General features: G+C 46.1%; 1 protein-coding gene across 1 annotated transcript in view; it reads right to left on the reverse strand.

The window, feature by feature from the left end:
• The window catches only part of CEP350 (centrosomal protein 350), an 821,600-nt gene that overhangs the window by 508,016 nt on the left and 294,714 nt on the right, over positions 1-18,870 (reverse strand). The window contains exon 18 of the mRNA XM_069232082.1: positions 17,082-17,192. Within this exon, the coding sequence (XP_069088183.1) occupies positions 17,082-17,192 (111 nt within the window). The remainder of the gene's footprint in view (positions 1-17,081; positions 17,193-18,870) is intronic.

Here is an 18,870-nt window from a genome sequence, read left to right on the forward strand (position 1 = left end):
GCTTCACCTAAATATGCATTATGATTTTCATGTTATGTCTCTGAAAACCAAATAAAAAAACAAAAATAAAGAATCTATTAGTGTCTCATCTACTTGAAGCACAATAGCTAACTCACTTCTTTAACGCCCCTTGCTCATACACAGCTGCGTGTATGTTGAGTTAGTTTCCCTATCCTTCTCGGCTGCCTTCCCCAAAATCCTGAATGTATTGGCACAATGCACTAGGGCTTTCAGGTGCAAGTATTGGCATGCATTAGAACCAGACTCCCAGTCACATTTCGGTCATCCCTTTAGCATGGATTCTGCTGGGATGCGAATGCAATGTTTTACTGCAAGGGGCCACTGTGCAGCATTCTTGGCTGCACCGGACTATTCACCGCCTGCACTGCAACGAGCAAATAAATAATGCAGCAGATGCAGGTGGGGAAATGCCATGTTGTAGAGACAACAGGGAGCAAGGTTTCAGGAAGACACCCCCTTAAAGAAGGAGATGGGTGTGACACACCCTTGTTTAAAAGAAAGGCAGACCACAGAAGCCTCCATTCACATCTGGGTCATGGTCCACATAGAAAAATAAATGTAAAAAAACCTGACATGATGGGACAAAAAAAAAAATACAGCAAAAGAAAATAATGCCATGTTAGAAATGGGGTCTTTGGTTGACAGTCAGGTTACTCCCTGTTTAAGCAAGGACCCTCACTCTAGTCAGGGTAAAAGAGAATCACCCTCAGCTAACCCCTGCTTACCCCCTTGGTAGCTTGGCAGAGCAGTAGGCTTAACTTCAGAGTGCTAGGTGTAAAGTATTTGTACCAACACACACAGTAACTTAATGAAAACACTACAAAATGACAACACCAGTTTCGAAAAATAGGAAATATTTATCTAAACAAAACAAGACCAAAACGACAAAAATCCGACATACACAAGTCAAGTTATGAATTTTTAAAGATTAAACTCAAAAATAGCGCTTAGAAACACAAAATGCTTCAATAAGGTGTTAACAAGGCATTGTGATGGAGTCGTTCCCAACAAGCCGACACCAGCGGCACTGGACACGGAGTCGCATAGACCCCCAAGTACAGTACCTTTGGTGAAGAGTGAAAAGTAGATGCGCGAAGTCGGGATCTCGGCGTCTGTGCGAAACGTTGAATCTGCGCACTTCGAGCGGCGTCGGTCACAACGTGGTGCAGAGACTTCCACGGAGTCACAGACTTCAGCGGGGCTGCAGCGGCGTCGGGCCTGCGAAGATCGCCGCGTTCCAGTGAAGGTCAGGGAGTCGGTTGCAGGCGGCGTCACCGGATTTGGCAGCAGCATCAGTCCGAAGTCGTCCGAAGTCGATTTTCTTGGATTTCCACCAGCTTCCCTTCCAGCGGCCCGGGACTGGATAGGGCACCACTTGTCAGAGCAGGAGTCTCTCCAGAGACTCCAGGTGCTGGCAGAGAGAAGTCTTTGCTGTCCCTGAGACTTCAAACAACAGGAGGCAAGCTCTAAATCAAGCCCTTGGAGATTTCTTCACAAGATGGAAGGCACACAAAGTCCACTCTTTGCCCTCTTACTCTGGCAGAAGCAGCAACTGCAGGATAGCTCCACAAAGCACAGTCACAGGCAGGGCAGCACTTCTCCTCAGCTCTTCAGCTCTTCTCCAGGCAGAGGTTCCTCTTGATGTCCAGAAGTGATCTCAACACTGTGGTTTTGGGTGCCCTTCTTATACCCAATTTCTCCTTTAAAGTAGGCCTACTTCAAAGTAAAGTCTCTTTTGAATGTAAAATCCTGCCTTTCCCAGGCCAGGCCCCAGACACTCACCAGGGTGTCAGAGACTGCATTGTGTGAGGACAGGCACAGCCCTTTCAGGTGTAAGTGACCACTCCTACCCTCCCTCCTAGCACAGATGGCTCATCAGGAAATGCAGACTATACCCCAGCTCCCTTTGTGTCACTGTCTAGTGTGAGGTGCAACCAGCACAACTGTCAAACTGACCCAGACAGGGAATCCACAAACAGGCAGAGTCACAGAAATGGTATAAGCAAGAAAATACCCACTTTCTAAAAGTGGCATTTTCAAACACAATCTTAAAATCAACTTTACTAAAAGATGTATTTTTAAATTTTGAGCTCAGAGACTTCAAACTCCACATGTCCATCCACTCCCAAAGGGAATCTGCACTTTAATCAGATTTAAAGGTAGCCCCCATGTTAACCTATGAGAGTGACAGACCTTGCAGCAGTGAAAAACGAGTTTAGCAATATTTCACTGTCAGGACATATAAAACACATTACTATGGGGGTTATTACAACTTTGGAGGAGATGTTAATCCGTCCCAAAATTGACGGTAAAGTGACGGATATACCACTGAGTCCATTATATCCTATGGAACTTGTAATACGGCTGGTGGTATATCCATCACTTTACCGTCACATTGGGGACGGATTAACACCTCCTCCAAAGTTGTAATAACCCCCTATATGTCCTACCTTAACCATACACTGCACTCTGCCCTTGGGGCTACCTAGGGCCTACCTTAGGGGTGCCTTACATGTAAGAAAAAGGAAGGTTTGGGGTGGCAAGTGGGTACACTTGCCAAGTCGAATTTACAGTTAAAACTGCACACAAAGACACTGCAATGGCAGGTCTGAGACATGATTACAGAGCTACTTATGTGGGTGGCACAACCAGGGCTGCAGGCCCACTAGTAGCATTTGATTTACAGGCCCTGGCACCTCCAGTGGACTTTACTAGGGACTTACTAGTAAAGCAAATATGCCAATCATGGATAAACCAATCAACAATACAATTTACACAGAGAGCATACGCACTTTAGCTCTGGTTAGCAGTGGTAAAGTGCTCAGAGTTCGAAAGCCAACAGCAACAGGTCAGAAAAAATAGGAGGCAGGAGGCAAAAAGATTGGGGATGACCCTGCTTAGGCAAAAAAGTCCAACATGCCATATGGAAATATCACCATGGGACACGATCTGCGCAATGAGTGTGTCATTTTAAAGGCTCGTAACTCATCATTTGTTTTTAATTGTGATGCTCAATAATTTAAGTGTAGGTTAGGGAGTGGAATGCCCTGTCATACATGCTCTAGGGCAGCCTTGTCATGGCTATTTTCTGGATTTTATTCCATACATTTTATATCAAATTATAATGTTATTTGAAACAAAGCAAAACAATACATACAATGCCATTCCAATTTATAGTATTCCATTCTTATGTAGTCGATATACATTATAGTTTCCAGTGCAACTTATCCCAAGCCATAATAAGCCCACCATTTCCTTTATATTGTCGCATACAGCTGAAGATCGTCCTACTGGCACATTTATGGGTTACTCATGTTTCATTTACCAGTCCATTCCAGAATGCCATTCCTATAAGGAGGGAGGACCAGCAGATTTCCAGTGTTTGGCAAAGTCTCTTTTCACAATCACAGTTCTAATCCCCACAGTCACCCTTCAACTCTTCAAGGATACCCAAATTTGCGAGGAAGGGTCTATTGAGCTACCAAAGAGACTATACAGAGTGGTGAAAGTTTCTTGCAATATGCTGGTATAACTGGGCAGCCCCACACTTTATGAAAGAAATTACCCTTGTCAACTAAGCAGCATTTGGGTTCAGGGAATTTGTGGGCCTGACATAGCCACTGGGGTGTAAGGTAAGCAAGATGGAAGTATCTGAGCTGAATAAGTCGTAGTCTCACTGAAATGATAAGGATACATGGGACCATAAAGGTATCTCACCAGTCTCTATTATCCTTTGGGCCAAGCCACCTTTCCAGCACAGAAGATTAGGGGAGTTGATAACCAGCGAGTTGACATGGCCTTTATTAAGGAAGTGCCAGGCTGATATAGTGTGCACTGCAACAGAACATCATTTTGGACAGGTAATCATTTTGTAAATAGATGCTCTACCCACAAGTGTGAGGCGCAGCCCCGTCCAATGTTTCACAAACGTCTAAAACACCATAAACATCAGGTACAAACTCTAGTCAAGGCAATTTCCCTCATCACTTATAACATAAATACCAAGGTACCATAATCCCTCTTGTACAACCAGTTATGGACAGGGACATTGGACCAACCTACTCCATGCAGTTTGTACAATATGACTTGTAAGTCCACACTACTGTCCAGACCCCCTCAGAGATGTCCAACATTCTGTTATTGAAGTTCATGACATAGAACAGGACATAGTGGGCACACAACAGTACCTGTTTGTTGCACATGGTGTCCCACCTGAAACCTGTGATGAGTGCACTGCTTTCAATTCAACATGCCAGAGGTTCCAACACCAGAATGAACACTATCAGTGAACGAGTGGAGCCTTAATGCATGCCTCTTTGTAGCATGAAGGGTTCTGACACCACACCATTAACTCTAACTTTAATCAAAGGATCTTCACAGAGTATTTTGAATCAGGACAGGGTTTGATGCCAAAGCACATCCTCTCTAGGAACTCACTAACATGTACAGCTATTCAACTGACTCATAGGCCTTGGTTGCATCCAGCAATGTTACATAACTGTTGTGAGTCCTGATATTCTTCTGGAGTATTCCATGTACCTACATAGTGGAACGTTATGTTTCATACCCCTTTGTGGTTTGACACCCAGCAGAACTGAATGTATGAGCATTCCAATAATTCCACAGCCGGGATGCCAGGATTTTGGCTAGAATTTTCACCTCCAGATTCAACAATGAGATGGATCTCTATGAAGTAGGTTCAATCATTGGTTTCCCCTCTTTGTGCATAAGTGCTATAATTGCCATTCTCAGCTCATACGAAATGCTGCCTTTCTTTCTAGCTCTCGCTAACATCATGTGCAGGTACTTCTCCAAATTACTGAGGCTTGGTCAGCGGCAAAAAGTGGAAATGGGTTCAGACAAGACAAACCATTTACCAGTTATTTGCCACCACAGATCTCTTTACACTGGTCGTCTGACATCAAGACCACATAACACAACCATGAGGCTAACTCTCCCTACAGGGAAACCAGATTGCACTACAAACCCTCCTGGTTCTAGGTCAGATGGATCCAGGACACTACAAACTGACATGCCTGTGCATGTCTAAGGCCACCATTGCCCTGGGTCACGCAATGCTGCCGCCACCACAGTCTTTCTGGGAAGGTTTCAGTGCCTCAGCACTGATGCAATCATACTAGATAGGTCACTGGCTGTTCTCACTCTGGAGAAAACAGAACAGAGTACAATCACTCATCTGGGTGCCTATCCCCCAAAGATGCAGGTTTAGGCCCCTCCCGAGACCTTTGACTCTCACCCACAGCACTTATGCTGGGTTCTATAGCAGCCACCATTCTTGCAGGACGACTACCTTTCCTAAAGAAGGAACAGAGTACTGAGAGCTCCTGTCAGGTAGCTTGACATAGGAACCAACCAGGGAACCTTGTCAGCCCTCATGCTCCATAGCGAGTACAGGCTTTATACCCTCCACCTTAGGAACCCTCGAACCCTCTCAATTTGAGGAAGATTGATGCTTTCCAAGGGAACTATCCTGGGAACCTGGATCCCACGTCTTCTGTGAGAACAGGGCCCATGTTCTCACCCCAGGTTTCCTCAAGTCTTAAAGAATGTCAGGAAGTTCCTGTAGGAAAGCATCCTTTTTGACATGATCACCCCCAATGTTTTTTTTTTTATAACAATATTATGAGGTTCCTTCTGGGCAAAAAGGCGGGGGGGAGGAAAGGAGATGAGGTCAGACAGACATCAAGGGAGCAGGCCTGCTTCCCTAGGAAAATGAGCCCTCACACAGCCAAGTGGGTGTCATGCTTCATCATTGGGCCTTTCCCTCGTCGTGCTGGCGCTGCAATGCCAGGTGGGCACCAGCAAGGGGAGTCTTTGTCGAAGGTTTTTTCCCCAATGCTGTATGTGAAGTATGGGTGTAGTACCTGTTGTGTAGATTGGTGTGTAAAAGTGAATATGTCTAAAGATGTGGCTGATTAAATAGAGTAAGTAGTTCTTTAAATTGTTTTTTTTAATACCCCATTGTGGGTGCACATCGGGCCTCTCAGCATTCAATTTGGAGACCAGATAGGGCCTGTGAAAATCGCTTCTGCAAATTTGACATGTAAACTGTTAAGCACATGCTGCCGCCTACCACATTAGTTAATCTGCACTACCATGGTACACTCGAAGTGCACCTTTCGGAAGTCTACCGTGCAAAGTCCTCTGCAGGCTGCTCTTCTGGCAGCTCAGAGCGCCTGTCCCAGACAGTAGAGTCTAGCACTGATCCACACTGATGAAGAGGGTCCCCTCCCTCAAGATGGGCCTGCATCAGACTGTGCTACTGTGGGTGTGCCTGCATTCTGCACCATCTTGCAGGGTGACGCACCCAACAGACAAACCACTTGCCGGGCAAGTTTGGACTTCCAGGGATCCAGAGATGCACCCCACAGCTTGCACATCTAAAGCGGACCAGGCAGGAGTTTTCTAAGGTACAGCATCAGAAGCTTGTCCTTCTGGCAATTGAGAGCAACAATTCCTAACAGACGTTTCCTGCTTCCCCTGTCCCGGGGACTGATCAGAGAGGACGTACCTTGGACAGCAGCCTGGCCATCACCCCAACCACCACCTCAGGATCAAGTTAAACACTCTATAGGATGACATCCTCTACTGTACTTGGACAATGGTCTACCATGACATCTCTGGGTCCACTACTAACCACTCCCGGGCATTTAGAGACTTCACCACCCCCTCTACAATCTCCTCAGGGTCAGCCACTAACACACCTGGGGATTCCATAGGACTATCAGTACACCTCACTGGCACAGCTCTTCCCTAGAGGGTCCCCCTGGGCCTAGGAGCTTTGCCATATAAGGCCCAGATTCCTGGGGATCAGTTATCTCAACGGCAGACAGGCCTTCTCCCAGAGGAAGGGGAAACTGAGCTTGGGGCTGCTCAGAAGCTAGCTTGCCAGACTTTATGCCTTTTCTCTTGGAGGGCTGGGCCATTATTCCAGACTCCAGCACCTTTTTTTCACCCTTTGCACTGTGCTTGTGTTTTCACACCCCTACCCCCCTCCATTCAGGTACACCCAGCATAGCTACATCGGTCTTTAGTTCGACCTCAGGCCCTTGCTAAGGACTCCATATCGATTCCGAACAGACAGGCTACATGAATCACAGAAAATACTACCACCTTTCTCTGGCCAGTAACCCCTTCCCACTCTAAGGCCACCATTGTAATGAGATGCACTTTAGCTTGGTTGTCAGCACTCATGAGTGTGAAAGTTTCACCAGACAGATACTATTCTGGGGATATAGTTTGGTGACACTTGCACATGTATCCCTCAGTGCTTTAACTCTGGTTGCATTTATAGGAGGCCCTTGTCTGTACTTCTCCAGATTACTGGGCCAGACAGCCGGGGCAGCTACATCTACCTCACCCTCAGAGACAAAAGTTGCTTCTGTGAGCTTTCTTGGGGGGGGTTGAGGAGGGGGGGAGTGGAGGGGGGGGGGGGGGAGAGTGGGGGGGGCATTGTTCTGGGACAGGCAAGGTCTCCAGTTTGGTGCCAATTGGCTTTGCAATTAAATCACCAAGCCTTCTTAGGGTCCCAGTTTTTAACCTGGTACTCACCCCTGGTCCGTGTCTTTTAACCTGGTACTCACCCCTGGTCCGTGTCTTGTCTCGGGCCAAACCTCCTGAACACGTTTTTGGAGGGCCTTTAGAAGACTCTTTGTTTTTGTCTTTAGACACGTCACCATCTTTCCTTTGGGGACGAAGCGACCCCTTACTTTTGGTCACATCCACCATGAGTTGCCTCGGATACCCTAGTCTTGACCCAGTGGGCTGCTTTCTTTCAACATTCTAGGTCTACCAGGTACTGATGCAATTTTTCAGAAACCCAGTTACTTAACAGAAGCTCTTTCATAGTAAGATTATAAAGCCTCTCAATCTTACACCTGGTTCCTTCCTAATCAGTCACCCATTGTTTTGTCTGAGAAGCCACAAAACTACCCAGGATTGACTAGAGGTTTTCCTAGTTTTCCTGAACCAGATCTTGTATAAAGGAATCTGGCTCTCTGTATTGTGTACCAAAAAGAAGCACACCATGCAAAGAGTCCAGTGGATAACCAACTGATTAGCAGAGGCAAACATCAGATATGACTAATGGTAGTGTGGGTGAGCAGTTAGGCTTATCAGAGGGTAGTGCTAAGCATTTGTTGTACTCAGAGGCAATAAATGAGAGACACACTCAAACAATAAATCCGAGACCAGTTTTCAGTATACATAACATTTCTTTTTACGTATGCTTTAAAACCCAAGAACATCGTTACAAGGTAAGTATGTTGTAGGAGGATAGCCCAGTTTATGGTGTACACCTATGGTGTGGCACCTTATACAGAGTCCAGGCAACCCTGAGTATAGTGATTAGGTGTCCAGATTACAAAGACTGTATGGGTAGCTGAGGAGAGCAGCTGAAACTCATCCAGGAGGAATGTAAAGCCCTTGCAATACCGCAGTAGTCAAGACAGTAATTGACTCACAAGAGAGAACCACACAAGTGTTGCAAAAATAAAGGATACTTTACAACAGCACTACTACTAGGCTAGCATTCGTATATCTCTCTTTGGAGATATCTACACACAATATGTACACTGTAAGGAAATGCCTTCCTTGGCATGGTTACCCCCTAACTTTTTTTCCTTTTGTTGATGCCAGTTATGACAAAGTGTGGTGGGATGCTGCTAACCAGGCCCCAGCACCAGTGTTCTATCCCTAAACTGTACTTTTGTTCCCACAATTGGTACAGGCCTGGCACACAGATAAGTACCTTGTAAATGGTACCCCTAGTACCAAGGCCCTGATGCCAGGGAAGGTCTTTAAGGGCTGCAGCATGTCTTATGCCACCCTAGGGACCCCTCACTCAGCACAGACACAATGCTTGCCAGCTTGTGTGTGCTGGTGGGGAGAAAATGACTAAGTCGACATGGCACTCCCCTCAGGGTGCCATGCCAACCTCACACTGCTGTGGCACAGGTAAGTCACCCCTCTAGCAGGCCTTACAGCCCTAAGACAGGGTGCACTATACCACTGGTGAGGGAATAGGTGCATGAGCACTATGCCCCTACAGTGTCCAGGCAAAACCTTAGACACTGTAAGTGCAGGGTAGCCATAAGAGTATATGGTCTGGGAGTCTGTCAAAAACGAACTCCACAGCTCCATAATGGCTACACTGAATACTGGGAAGTTTGGATGTATTAAAAAATGCACACAGATGGCATCTTAGAGATGCCCCCTGTATTTTACCCAATTGTTCAGTGCAGGAGTGACTGGTCTGTGCCAGCCTGCTGCTGAGAGACGAGTTTCTGACCCCATGTGGTGAGGGCCTTTGTGCTCTCTGAGGACAGAAACAAAAGCCTGCTCTGGGTGGAGGTGCTTAACACCTCCCCCCTGCAGGAACTGTAACACCTAGCAGTGAGCCTCAAAGGCTCAGGCTTCGTGTTACAATGCCCCAGGGCACTCCAGCTACTGGAGATGCCCGCCCCCTGGATACAGCCCCCACTTTTGGCGACAAGTCCAGGGGAGATAATGAGAAAAACAAGGAGGAGTCACTGGCCAGTCAGGACAACCCCTAAGGTGTCCTGAGCTGAGGTGACTCTGACTTTTAGAAATCCTCCATCTTGCAGATGGAGGATTCCCCCAATAGGATTAGGGATGTGCCCCCTCCCTTCAGGGAGGAGGCACAAAGAGGGTGTAGCCACCCTCAGGGTTAGTAGCCATTGGCTACTAACCCCCCAGACCTAAACACACCCCTAAATTGAGTATTTAGGGGCCCCCAGAACCTAGGAAACTAGATTCCTGCAACCTAAGACGAAGAAGGACTGCTGAGCTGAAAACCCTGCAGAGAAGATGGAGACACCAACTGCTTTGGCCCGAGCTCTACCGGCCTGTCTCCCCACTTCAAGAAAAACTGCAACAGCGACGCGTTCCACAGGGTCCAGCGACCTCTGAAGCCTCAGAGGACTACCCTGCATCTAAAAGGACCCGAGGACAGCGGCTCTGCTCCAAAGAAGAAACATCTTTTGCAACAAAGAAGCAACTTTTAAAGAACACACGTTTCCCGCTGGAAGCGTGAGACTTTGCACTCTGCACCCGACGCCCCCGGCTCGACTTGTGGAGAACCAACACTACAGGGAGGACTCCCCGGCGACTGCGAGCCCGTGAGTAACCAGAGTTGACCTCCCTTTGCCCCCACAGCGACGCCTGCAGAGGGAATCCAGAGGCTCCCCCTGACCGCGACTGCCTGCTTCTAAGAACCCGACGCCTGGTAAGGACACTGCACCCGCAGCCCCCAGGACCTGAAGGATCCGACCTCCAGTGCAGGAGCGACCCCCAGGTGGCCCTCTCCCTTGCCCAGGTGGTGGCTACCCCGAGGAGCCCCCCCCTCCTCCTTGCCTGCCTGCTTCGCTGAAGAGACCCCTGGGTCTCCCATTGAACTACATTGCAAACCCGACACCAGTTTGCACTCTGCACCCGACCACCCCGTGCCGCTGAGGGTGTACTTTTTGTGCTGACTTGTGTCCCCCCTGGAGCCCTACAAAACCCCCCTGGTCTGCCCTCTGAAGACGCGGGTACTTACCTGCTGGCAGACTGGAACCGGGGCACCCCCTTCTCCATTGAAGCCTATGTGTTTTGGGCACCACTTTGACCTCTGCACCTGACCGGCCCTGAGCTGCTGGTGTGGTAACTTTGAGGTTTCCCTGAACCCCCAACGGTGGGCTACCTTGGACCCAACTTTGAACCCTGTAGGTGGTTTACTTACCTGCAAAACTAATAAACACTTACCTCCCCCAGGAACTGTTGAAAATTGCACAGTGTCCAGTTTTAAAATAGCTTATTGCCATTTGTGTGAAAACTGTATATGTTATTTTGCTAATTCAAAGTTCCTAAAGTTCCTAAGTGAAATAACTTTCATTTAAAGTATTGTTTGTAAATCTTGAACCTGTGGTTCTTAAAATAAGCTAAGAAAATATATTTTTCTATATAAAAACGTATTGGCCTGGAATTGTCTGAGTGTGGGTTCCTCATTTATTGCCTGTGTGTGTACAACAAATGCTTAACACTACCCTCTGATAAGCCTACTGCTCGGCCACACTACCACAAAATAGAGCATTAGAATTATCTCTTTTTGCCACCATCTTACCTCTAAGGGGAACCCTTGGACTCTGTGCATGCTATTTCTTACTTTGAAATAGTACATACAGAGCCAACTTTCTACACTGTAGCTTTGGGGTTGCCTTGAACCCCCAACAGTGGGCTGCCTATGCCAAGAAGATTGACTGTGTAAGTGCTTTACTTACCTGAGAAACTAACCAAAACTTACCTCCCCCAGGAACTGTTGATTTTTGCAGTGTCCACTTTTGAAATAGCTTATTGCCATTTTAACCAAAACTGTGTGTACTATTGTTTTAAATCAAAGTTCTATACTTACCGGTGTGAAGTACCTTACACTTTATGTACTTAGCTAAAATCTTGAATCTTGTGGTTTTAAATAAATTAACAAAATATATTTTTCTATATAAAAACCTATTGGCCTGGAGTGAAGTCTGAGTGTGTGTTCCCATTTACTGCCAGTGTGTGTACAACAAATGCTTAACACTGCCCTCGGATAAGCCTACTGCTCGACCACACTACCTCAAAATAGAGCATTAGTATTATCTAATTTTGCCACTATCAACCTCTAAGGGGAACCCTTGGACTCTGTGCACACTATCTCTCACTTTGAGATAGTATATACAGAGCCAACGTGCTACATACACAAAATAACCAACAGAAATAGCATAAAATATACAAGGCCCTGTGGGAGGGCCAAACCATATACTAAGAAAGAGAAATGTGAAATAGTGAACACAACCAAGGTAAGTGTAGTAGTTATCTAGGGGCTGGGCGTAGATAGAAACACCAGAGGTAAATACGGTAAGCGTCCCCAGCGACCAGGTGACCCACCCAGACTGCCATAGGCTACGAAAGGGAGTAATGGTTGGAGTTCATGGAATTCAGGACCCTTCCCAGTGGTCCCTGAGGAAACCAGCAGACAAGAGGAAGGTTGGAGAGTGCCGCCACCCCAAAAACAAGAAAACAGGAGTACTACACCTGTACTTGACTTGACAAAATTGACACTTAGTGCAATTTCAGAGTTCTTCAATGTTAACCTAGGAGAGGAAAACATAGTCAGCAAACAAACACTTGTTCACGACTCACGGGACCAATCTTGTAGACTTAAGCATCAAGACCACACCAAGAGGTCACTCCAGGCAGCACTGGGGTGGCCGGGTGCAGAGGTGCAGTACAAGTTAGGTGCCCAATGTATTCCAATGTGGATTGGTCTCTGTGGATTTAGGCTACAGGCTCCAGCTGGTGGGACAGGTTGGGGGGGCAATCAACAGGTAGGTCACAAACATGGGGTGCTCGGGGACGGAGGTGCACCTTTGGTTCTCATCCCCAAAGCCCAGGGGTGACGGATGTAGGGGAGGTCCTTGGGCATCGGGTTTCTTTGTCCGGGAGCACTCTCAGTTGGGGGGTCCTGTGGTGTGAGGCTGCAGGCACTGTCGGGGAGTCCAGGAGGGGTGAAACCACAGTGGACTCAAGCTCAGGAGAGCTGGGGGATGTCATTAACACCAAGGGTCCTCTTCAACTTAAATGTCTTTGTAGAAAAGGTTCTGCAAATCTTGCAGTTTTTTACTTGGATACATCTAAGTCTCTCCTTGTCACAGGTCCCTCAAGGTCAAAATAATCCCTCAGGAAGACTCCCTGTCACACGATATGCAGTAGAAAATCTGAGGGAAGATGCCTCTGTTTGGAGTGTTCTAGAGGGTGCTGTCGCCTGACTAGTCATTGATCATTTTTGGTCCTTTTTTAAAAAGGACATAGATAGGCTATTAAGCTGAACTTTGTATTCCCTTGTCAGACTATTATACTGATATATACTGCTTAATATGATTTCTTGGAACTCACATTTCGACGACAGGGAATGATTCAAGCATGTGAATCTATGAAAGATACCCCAATCCTGGAGAATACGACTGATCCCAGCACTGAACACCAATGTAAATGGATATTGGGTTATTAGTTGTGCACGATACGAGGCCCGCACAAGGAAAATTTCCACAACTGTCTTCTCACTGGGAAACAAGCACTCCACTGTAGCACTTGTCCTTCTCAGGTAGTGAAGCAGAAAAGTGCAATGCCTATTTAGGTGAGGTGGTGTGGGCTACTAATCATCATTCAATCCCCACCTCACTGATATGCAATAACACTCAATAAACTGCGACTTTCTGAAATCATAGCTGACTCTTGGAGCGTCACAACCCACTGTCCAACAATCACAATAACTCCCCTCTGATACCAGAAAGAGAATTACAATATAAGGGGGGGGGGGTCATTCTCAATAACACAGACCTATTGACTAGGTTAGGGAGATATCATACCAATTTATAAGCAAAGACTAATGACTTTGTCAGGGGATTAGCATAATCTATCAAGCAAGCCTGTTGGCTTTGGCAGGAACACCACATTGAAAGACTAATAACCACACATAAAAAATCACTATCTTTTCACAGGAATTAGTAATCACATTTAAATGCCATCATTATGTAAATAAATGCATTGCAATGTTGAACAAAATGACTGACAACAGCATATATTGAATGAAGCATTTAAAATCAACATAACAGTTTGCATCTTTCTTTTATCACTTCAGGCCTCAGTGAATACAGACAGGAACAATGACAAGAGGTCCCTGCACTCTCAAGCTGTAGAGCAAAAGCTCCAGCCTGGAGTGCTTGAAAAACATTGGAAAGCCTTCCCAGGTTCTGTTTTCTCAGACTTTGGAGAGATATGGTTACTTTGGAGGAAGGTAACCAAGGAGGGCTGCTGGGCTCCTGTGGCCCGCAAACACGTCCTGGTCATGATAGTGGTGCCCCTGCAATCCTTGGGGGCACAACTAAAGAGAGAAAATTGGGCAAATTAGACGCACAGGGCAATATGAGGGTGCTCTTTCTGTGTAGCTGTGAATATTAAAGTAGTGGCTTCTGCCGCTTCATGTTCTGTTGCGGCTGCCATGGAGAAATATGTTTTTTTTCTTGTTTGAGATTCTGGACTTGGGGGGGTGCCTGGTCCCCCCCCAGGACACCCATATGTATTCTCTGTTGGGGCAGGGGGGGTAGCTCACTCTGATGTTACCCAGCTGCCTCCCCACCAGGCCACCACTGTTGGTTATCGGCGCAGTAGCCGCCATCATCATTCTCTCTCCCTGCTCCGTGTGGTCAGGGTGTGTGAATTGCCGCTGCAGCTCTACTCCCTCTAGACACGGGCAGCGTAAGTGAGCACAGCACCACTGTGGGAGACGCTCAGCGCCCCTTTCTCACCTCACATCTTGCCCCAGGGATTGGGTGCAGAGCCCCATTCTGGAACAGGCCAGCCAGCTCTTCATGTCTTCAGGATCTGAGGCTGGTGTTCCAGGACCTATTCATTCACACACTGGCCTTGAGATGGGGGTCCACATCCTAGCAGAACTCTGGAGAGGAGGCCACCCCACATACCCCCCTTCCCTAGACATTAAATATTTATGAATTGTATACCAACCATTGAGCACTAGCCTACCAAGGGGGTTTCTTTGGAACATGCTGTGGGGCCAGTGTCCTCATGTCGGGGTCCAAGGCCAAGTCAGTTCCTCATATATATCCAGGGCCCCATTGGGCCAATCTTATAGATCCTGAACTTATTTTTGCTCCAGGAGGCGAGCCCTAATGACCTGGGGCAGTCTCAGTAGGCCATCTGGCCTAAAAAAAGCACAGTCTGTGGGGAGCTAGTTTCACGGCTCCCTGTACCACTTTTCCTCTTTAGCCCAGCTCTTGGTGTTTCTTTCCTCCTCAAGCACAGAAGTCTAGTTCTTCCACCACCTGTCCTCAGGGGGCAGTCTTACTGGCCCTTGACAGACCCACTAGTCCTGGGGTCAGCTGCACACACAGACTTCACTCCATCAAGGCATCTGTACTTTCAGTTATCCTTGGTGTTGACGCCTTCCAAGACCAGAGTCTCAGTCTCTCCCTTGTGCAGGGTTTATAAATTCAGGTGGAAAGTTCTAAATGCCAGGCACAACTGGACAATCTTAAGAAGCCACATCACCCCTCCATCCCTGCCCCAACCCTACTACAGCGCTTCAGAGATAATCTGATATAGCAACATCAAGTGGTCTATGTGCACAGTTTCTCTGAGGCCTTCGATTCCACCCCTAGCTATCACCACCATCAGGGACTTTCCCCACAAAAACCTCAAAGGAGAGCCTCTCCTGTGTTGGGTCCAACTGTCTGGGTTTCCTCCTTTGTTCAGTGGCTCTGGGCTATCCCAAACCCAGTGCACTGTGACAGTGAATGACCAGATGCACAGTTTCTCTCTCAACCTTTCATTCTCAGGAGCTAAGTGAAGCTCTCATAATTGCTCCTTTTGACTGAGGCGGCCTTGGGTCCCTCTGCTGCTGGGGAGTAAAGCAGTTGACTTGGTCCAGCAGGGTGTCAAAAAAGCCTGGAATCTGATTCTGAGCGAAGCCAGAGAAACATAACAATTCTGGGCGAGGTGTACAAGTGTGTTCTTGGGACCTGCGTTTTCAAATTCAGCGTTCTTGTGGTTTCCCAGTGTGACACCTAACTGGGTTGTGTAGGCCTAAGCAGACAGAAACTGCTATTTAAGGCAGATTTCCAATATGTGTATAATACAGTAAAACTACAGATAATACAGTGAAACTAAAGATGATCCAGTAAACCTAATGACTAATCTACGAGTGCCTCCTAATACTATAAGGTCTACCCAAGGTCAAAATCTATCCATTCAGGGTTGCTTCTGTACCAGGCTACCTATTCGAAATTACAGGCTGAGCATGACATTAGTCTCACATGCACAGTCCATACATGTGCGCACACACGTTCATGTGTAACCAGCCCAGTGCCCCTTACCCTAGCTGCGTCATGGTGGCGTTTTCTTTAAGAGGATACAAGGGCGGTAAACATGTGTAGCCCTCTTACCATGTGAATGCTGTGGGAGAGACTCGAGGATAGAGACACAGTCTCAGGAAAGGTCCACAAACTGAGCGATTAAAAAGCGAAAAATCTGGGTGGACTAAATGGTAGGTGCCCATTTCGCTACAGTAGATTTACTACTTTCAATATTCATAAATTCCAAGTGTAAACTTACTAGAAAAATGTAAGTTACATTTACCACCCCCAGAGTAAAGCAATCGGCTTACTCTTCTGAGAATGGGTATGACCCTCTCTAAACCATTCCCTGAGCCTCCCTAAACCCCAATTATTCCCCCTCATCCTATCCCCTTTTGTTGCAAGTCTGCCCCTTTGCCACCCACTCCTTTGTCCCTCCAAAATGTACTAATGTAATCTATACTGTGCAGAGAACTCAGCACGCATTAAGTATAGGCAAAAGTTACATTTTGTAGTACATTCGGTAGAACATTTTGTAGTACTTCAAAAACTATGAAGTGCAGTTTAAGAATCAGGTTTTTTGTGTCTGGGGCCCCAGCAAGCAGAGGGGGATTATTTTAAGGTTTATGATGATCAAAAAGGATTCTATGATGAAGAACTACAGCTATCCCCGCAGTTGAGTCTTATAGGATCCTGCTGTACTACTTCTGAAAATGGGCACAGACAGAGCCAGCTGACAAGGTTACCCAATTTCTTCCTATGGTATATTCCTTCATCTCTAAGTAAGGAACATTATGCACAAAAACATTTAGTTTCAAATCATAAAAAAAAGTAATAGTTGCACTGTGAAGAAAATGACCGCTTGTAAATTAAGAGGGAAAAAACATTTGAAATTGTCCTTCCTCATAAACCAGAATATGCTGCAGGTATGAATGACAGAGTAAGAAAGTGTTTTCATGCATTCAAATTTGCAAACCTTTTTCACATGTGCACTCCCTATTATTAAATGGCTGTGTGCGCTCTAACCCCACTTCAAACACAGATTGAACCCTGTGTTTCTAGAAGCTGTCCTATACTCCACCACCTATACCTTGGTGCTGAGGAAGAAATCACCCACAGTCATCATGTTACCTGGGCAGTCTTATGCCTAGACTCATCCAGCTGCCGCTGGGTCTCATGTGCCTCCTGCTCTGCCTTGATTTGTAAGAGTGCCAGATCACGCTCATGGCGCTGCTGTTGAGCCTGCCAAAAAAAAGACAATAATGCTGTGGGTGAGAGAAAATAAAGATGCTTCAATTCAAGTGAGGCAGGAAAAGTAATTAACAGGATGCCTTTTAATCACAAAAGGGACTGGCTACCAGCCCTAAACAATAACCTTGCTGTATGGCTGTCTTGTTTTGCAAAAGCATGGGTTTGCATCCAAGTTGTGCGTAGATGTGTTAAAGAGTAATGCAACAAAGTTAGTTGACATTACCATTTTTGTACCACTGCCATTCTCCATAGTGCAGCAAAGCATGGTGAAATTCCTATTCTATTAGCAGCTAATCATCAGTATAATAAACATCTCTGGAAACCGAAGAGCAACCAATCCATCATAATCTATTGGCACATTATTATTTTCATTTGTAAACATAAGAACAATGAATGATGTTATATAGAAAAGCAGGAAAAGTTGCTTACCTGTAATCCTAGTTCTCTTCCAGGGGAATCCACATCAAAGTCATAAGCACTAAATAGTACCGCCCACCTATGAGGACACCGGACCCCATATCTGGTGGAGGAGAGTTTTCTCTCTAAAAAATTTGAAAACACTGAAATCTACCATAAAATGCATGTGCTGCAATGATTAGGATAATGAACAGTAAAAAAAAAAAAATAAGCATAATTGTGAAGAAGAGAATTGTGAATATGAAAACCCTGACACTATTGTAATAAACATAAGCTATGTAATGCTTATCCAAGAAAGCCTAATCTCTACCCTAACGAGAGCTAGGTGTGCTATATCCTCATCTGCCAAATGTAAGCAATTGCAAATGCTCGAAGAAATAATAAAATAAATAGAATAAAACGGAGCATGCTAAATAGGTAAAAGGTCTGTAGGTGACGAAGGGCAACAGGCCAGGGTCGCCTTGTCTGAAGAAGATGAGACAACACATATATTTCTCACACATCAAAGAGCAAACGTACCGCAATGTTAACAAGCTTACTGGTATCTGGAGATACCCCTTTCTTATCAAGAACCTCAAAACTGGTTCAATAGCGCCCTACCACATGTAATACAATCTGTGAGATTAGATCCCTTAATGATGGTCAACGTGGGCCATGTTTGCCACATATACACCACATTCTGGCATAAAGGCAATGTATATAGCTGACGTACACACAGTTTATAATGAGCTAGTAGCACTTTACATAATATTGGTACAATTCCCTAGGCGGTCTTTGAATACCGTCCCAGCTCGAGCTGCATCAGCTGGTCATCAATTGGCCATTACTGGGATTAAACAACAAACAGTACATTATATCATGGGCAAGGCGCCCCATCGGAACATGAGGAAATGCCATTCTGGATAGCACAAAAAATTAACCAGCTGGAAGCAGTGTTTCCCCATATGGGATCCCAAGAGAAACAGAATTCTCACAATGTGCTTGCCATTTAGAATGGCTCCTTCAGTGGACGACTGCACCACTTTGGGTACAGTCTTCACTGCAATTTACACTATTCCACATGGTACCCCGACACTTTCCAACTTACAGGAAGTGTTAAAAAAAAAAATTCAAAATAAACACGGAGCTGCTCTAGCCCTGGATTCGGAGATGAAACTGAATCGTGACTTCGACACAGTCTCCTTAACAATACTCAGTAACATTAAAGGGGAAGCAGCAGCTCTGAGAGATTCCACAGTTAGGACAGGAGAGC

The sequence above is a fragment of the Pleurodeles waltl genome, chromosome 4_2 (genome assembly GCF_031143425.1).
Source record: "Pleurodeles waltl isolate 20211129_DDA chromosome 4_2, aPleWal1.hap1.20221129, whole genome shotgun sequence".
NCBI classification, from domain to species: domain Eukaryota; kingdom Metazoa; phylum Chordata; class Amphibia; order Caudata; family Salamandridae; genus Pleurodeles; species Pleurodeles waltl.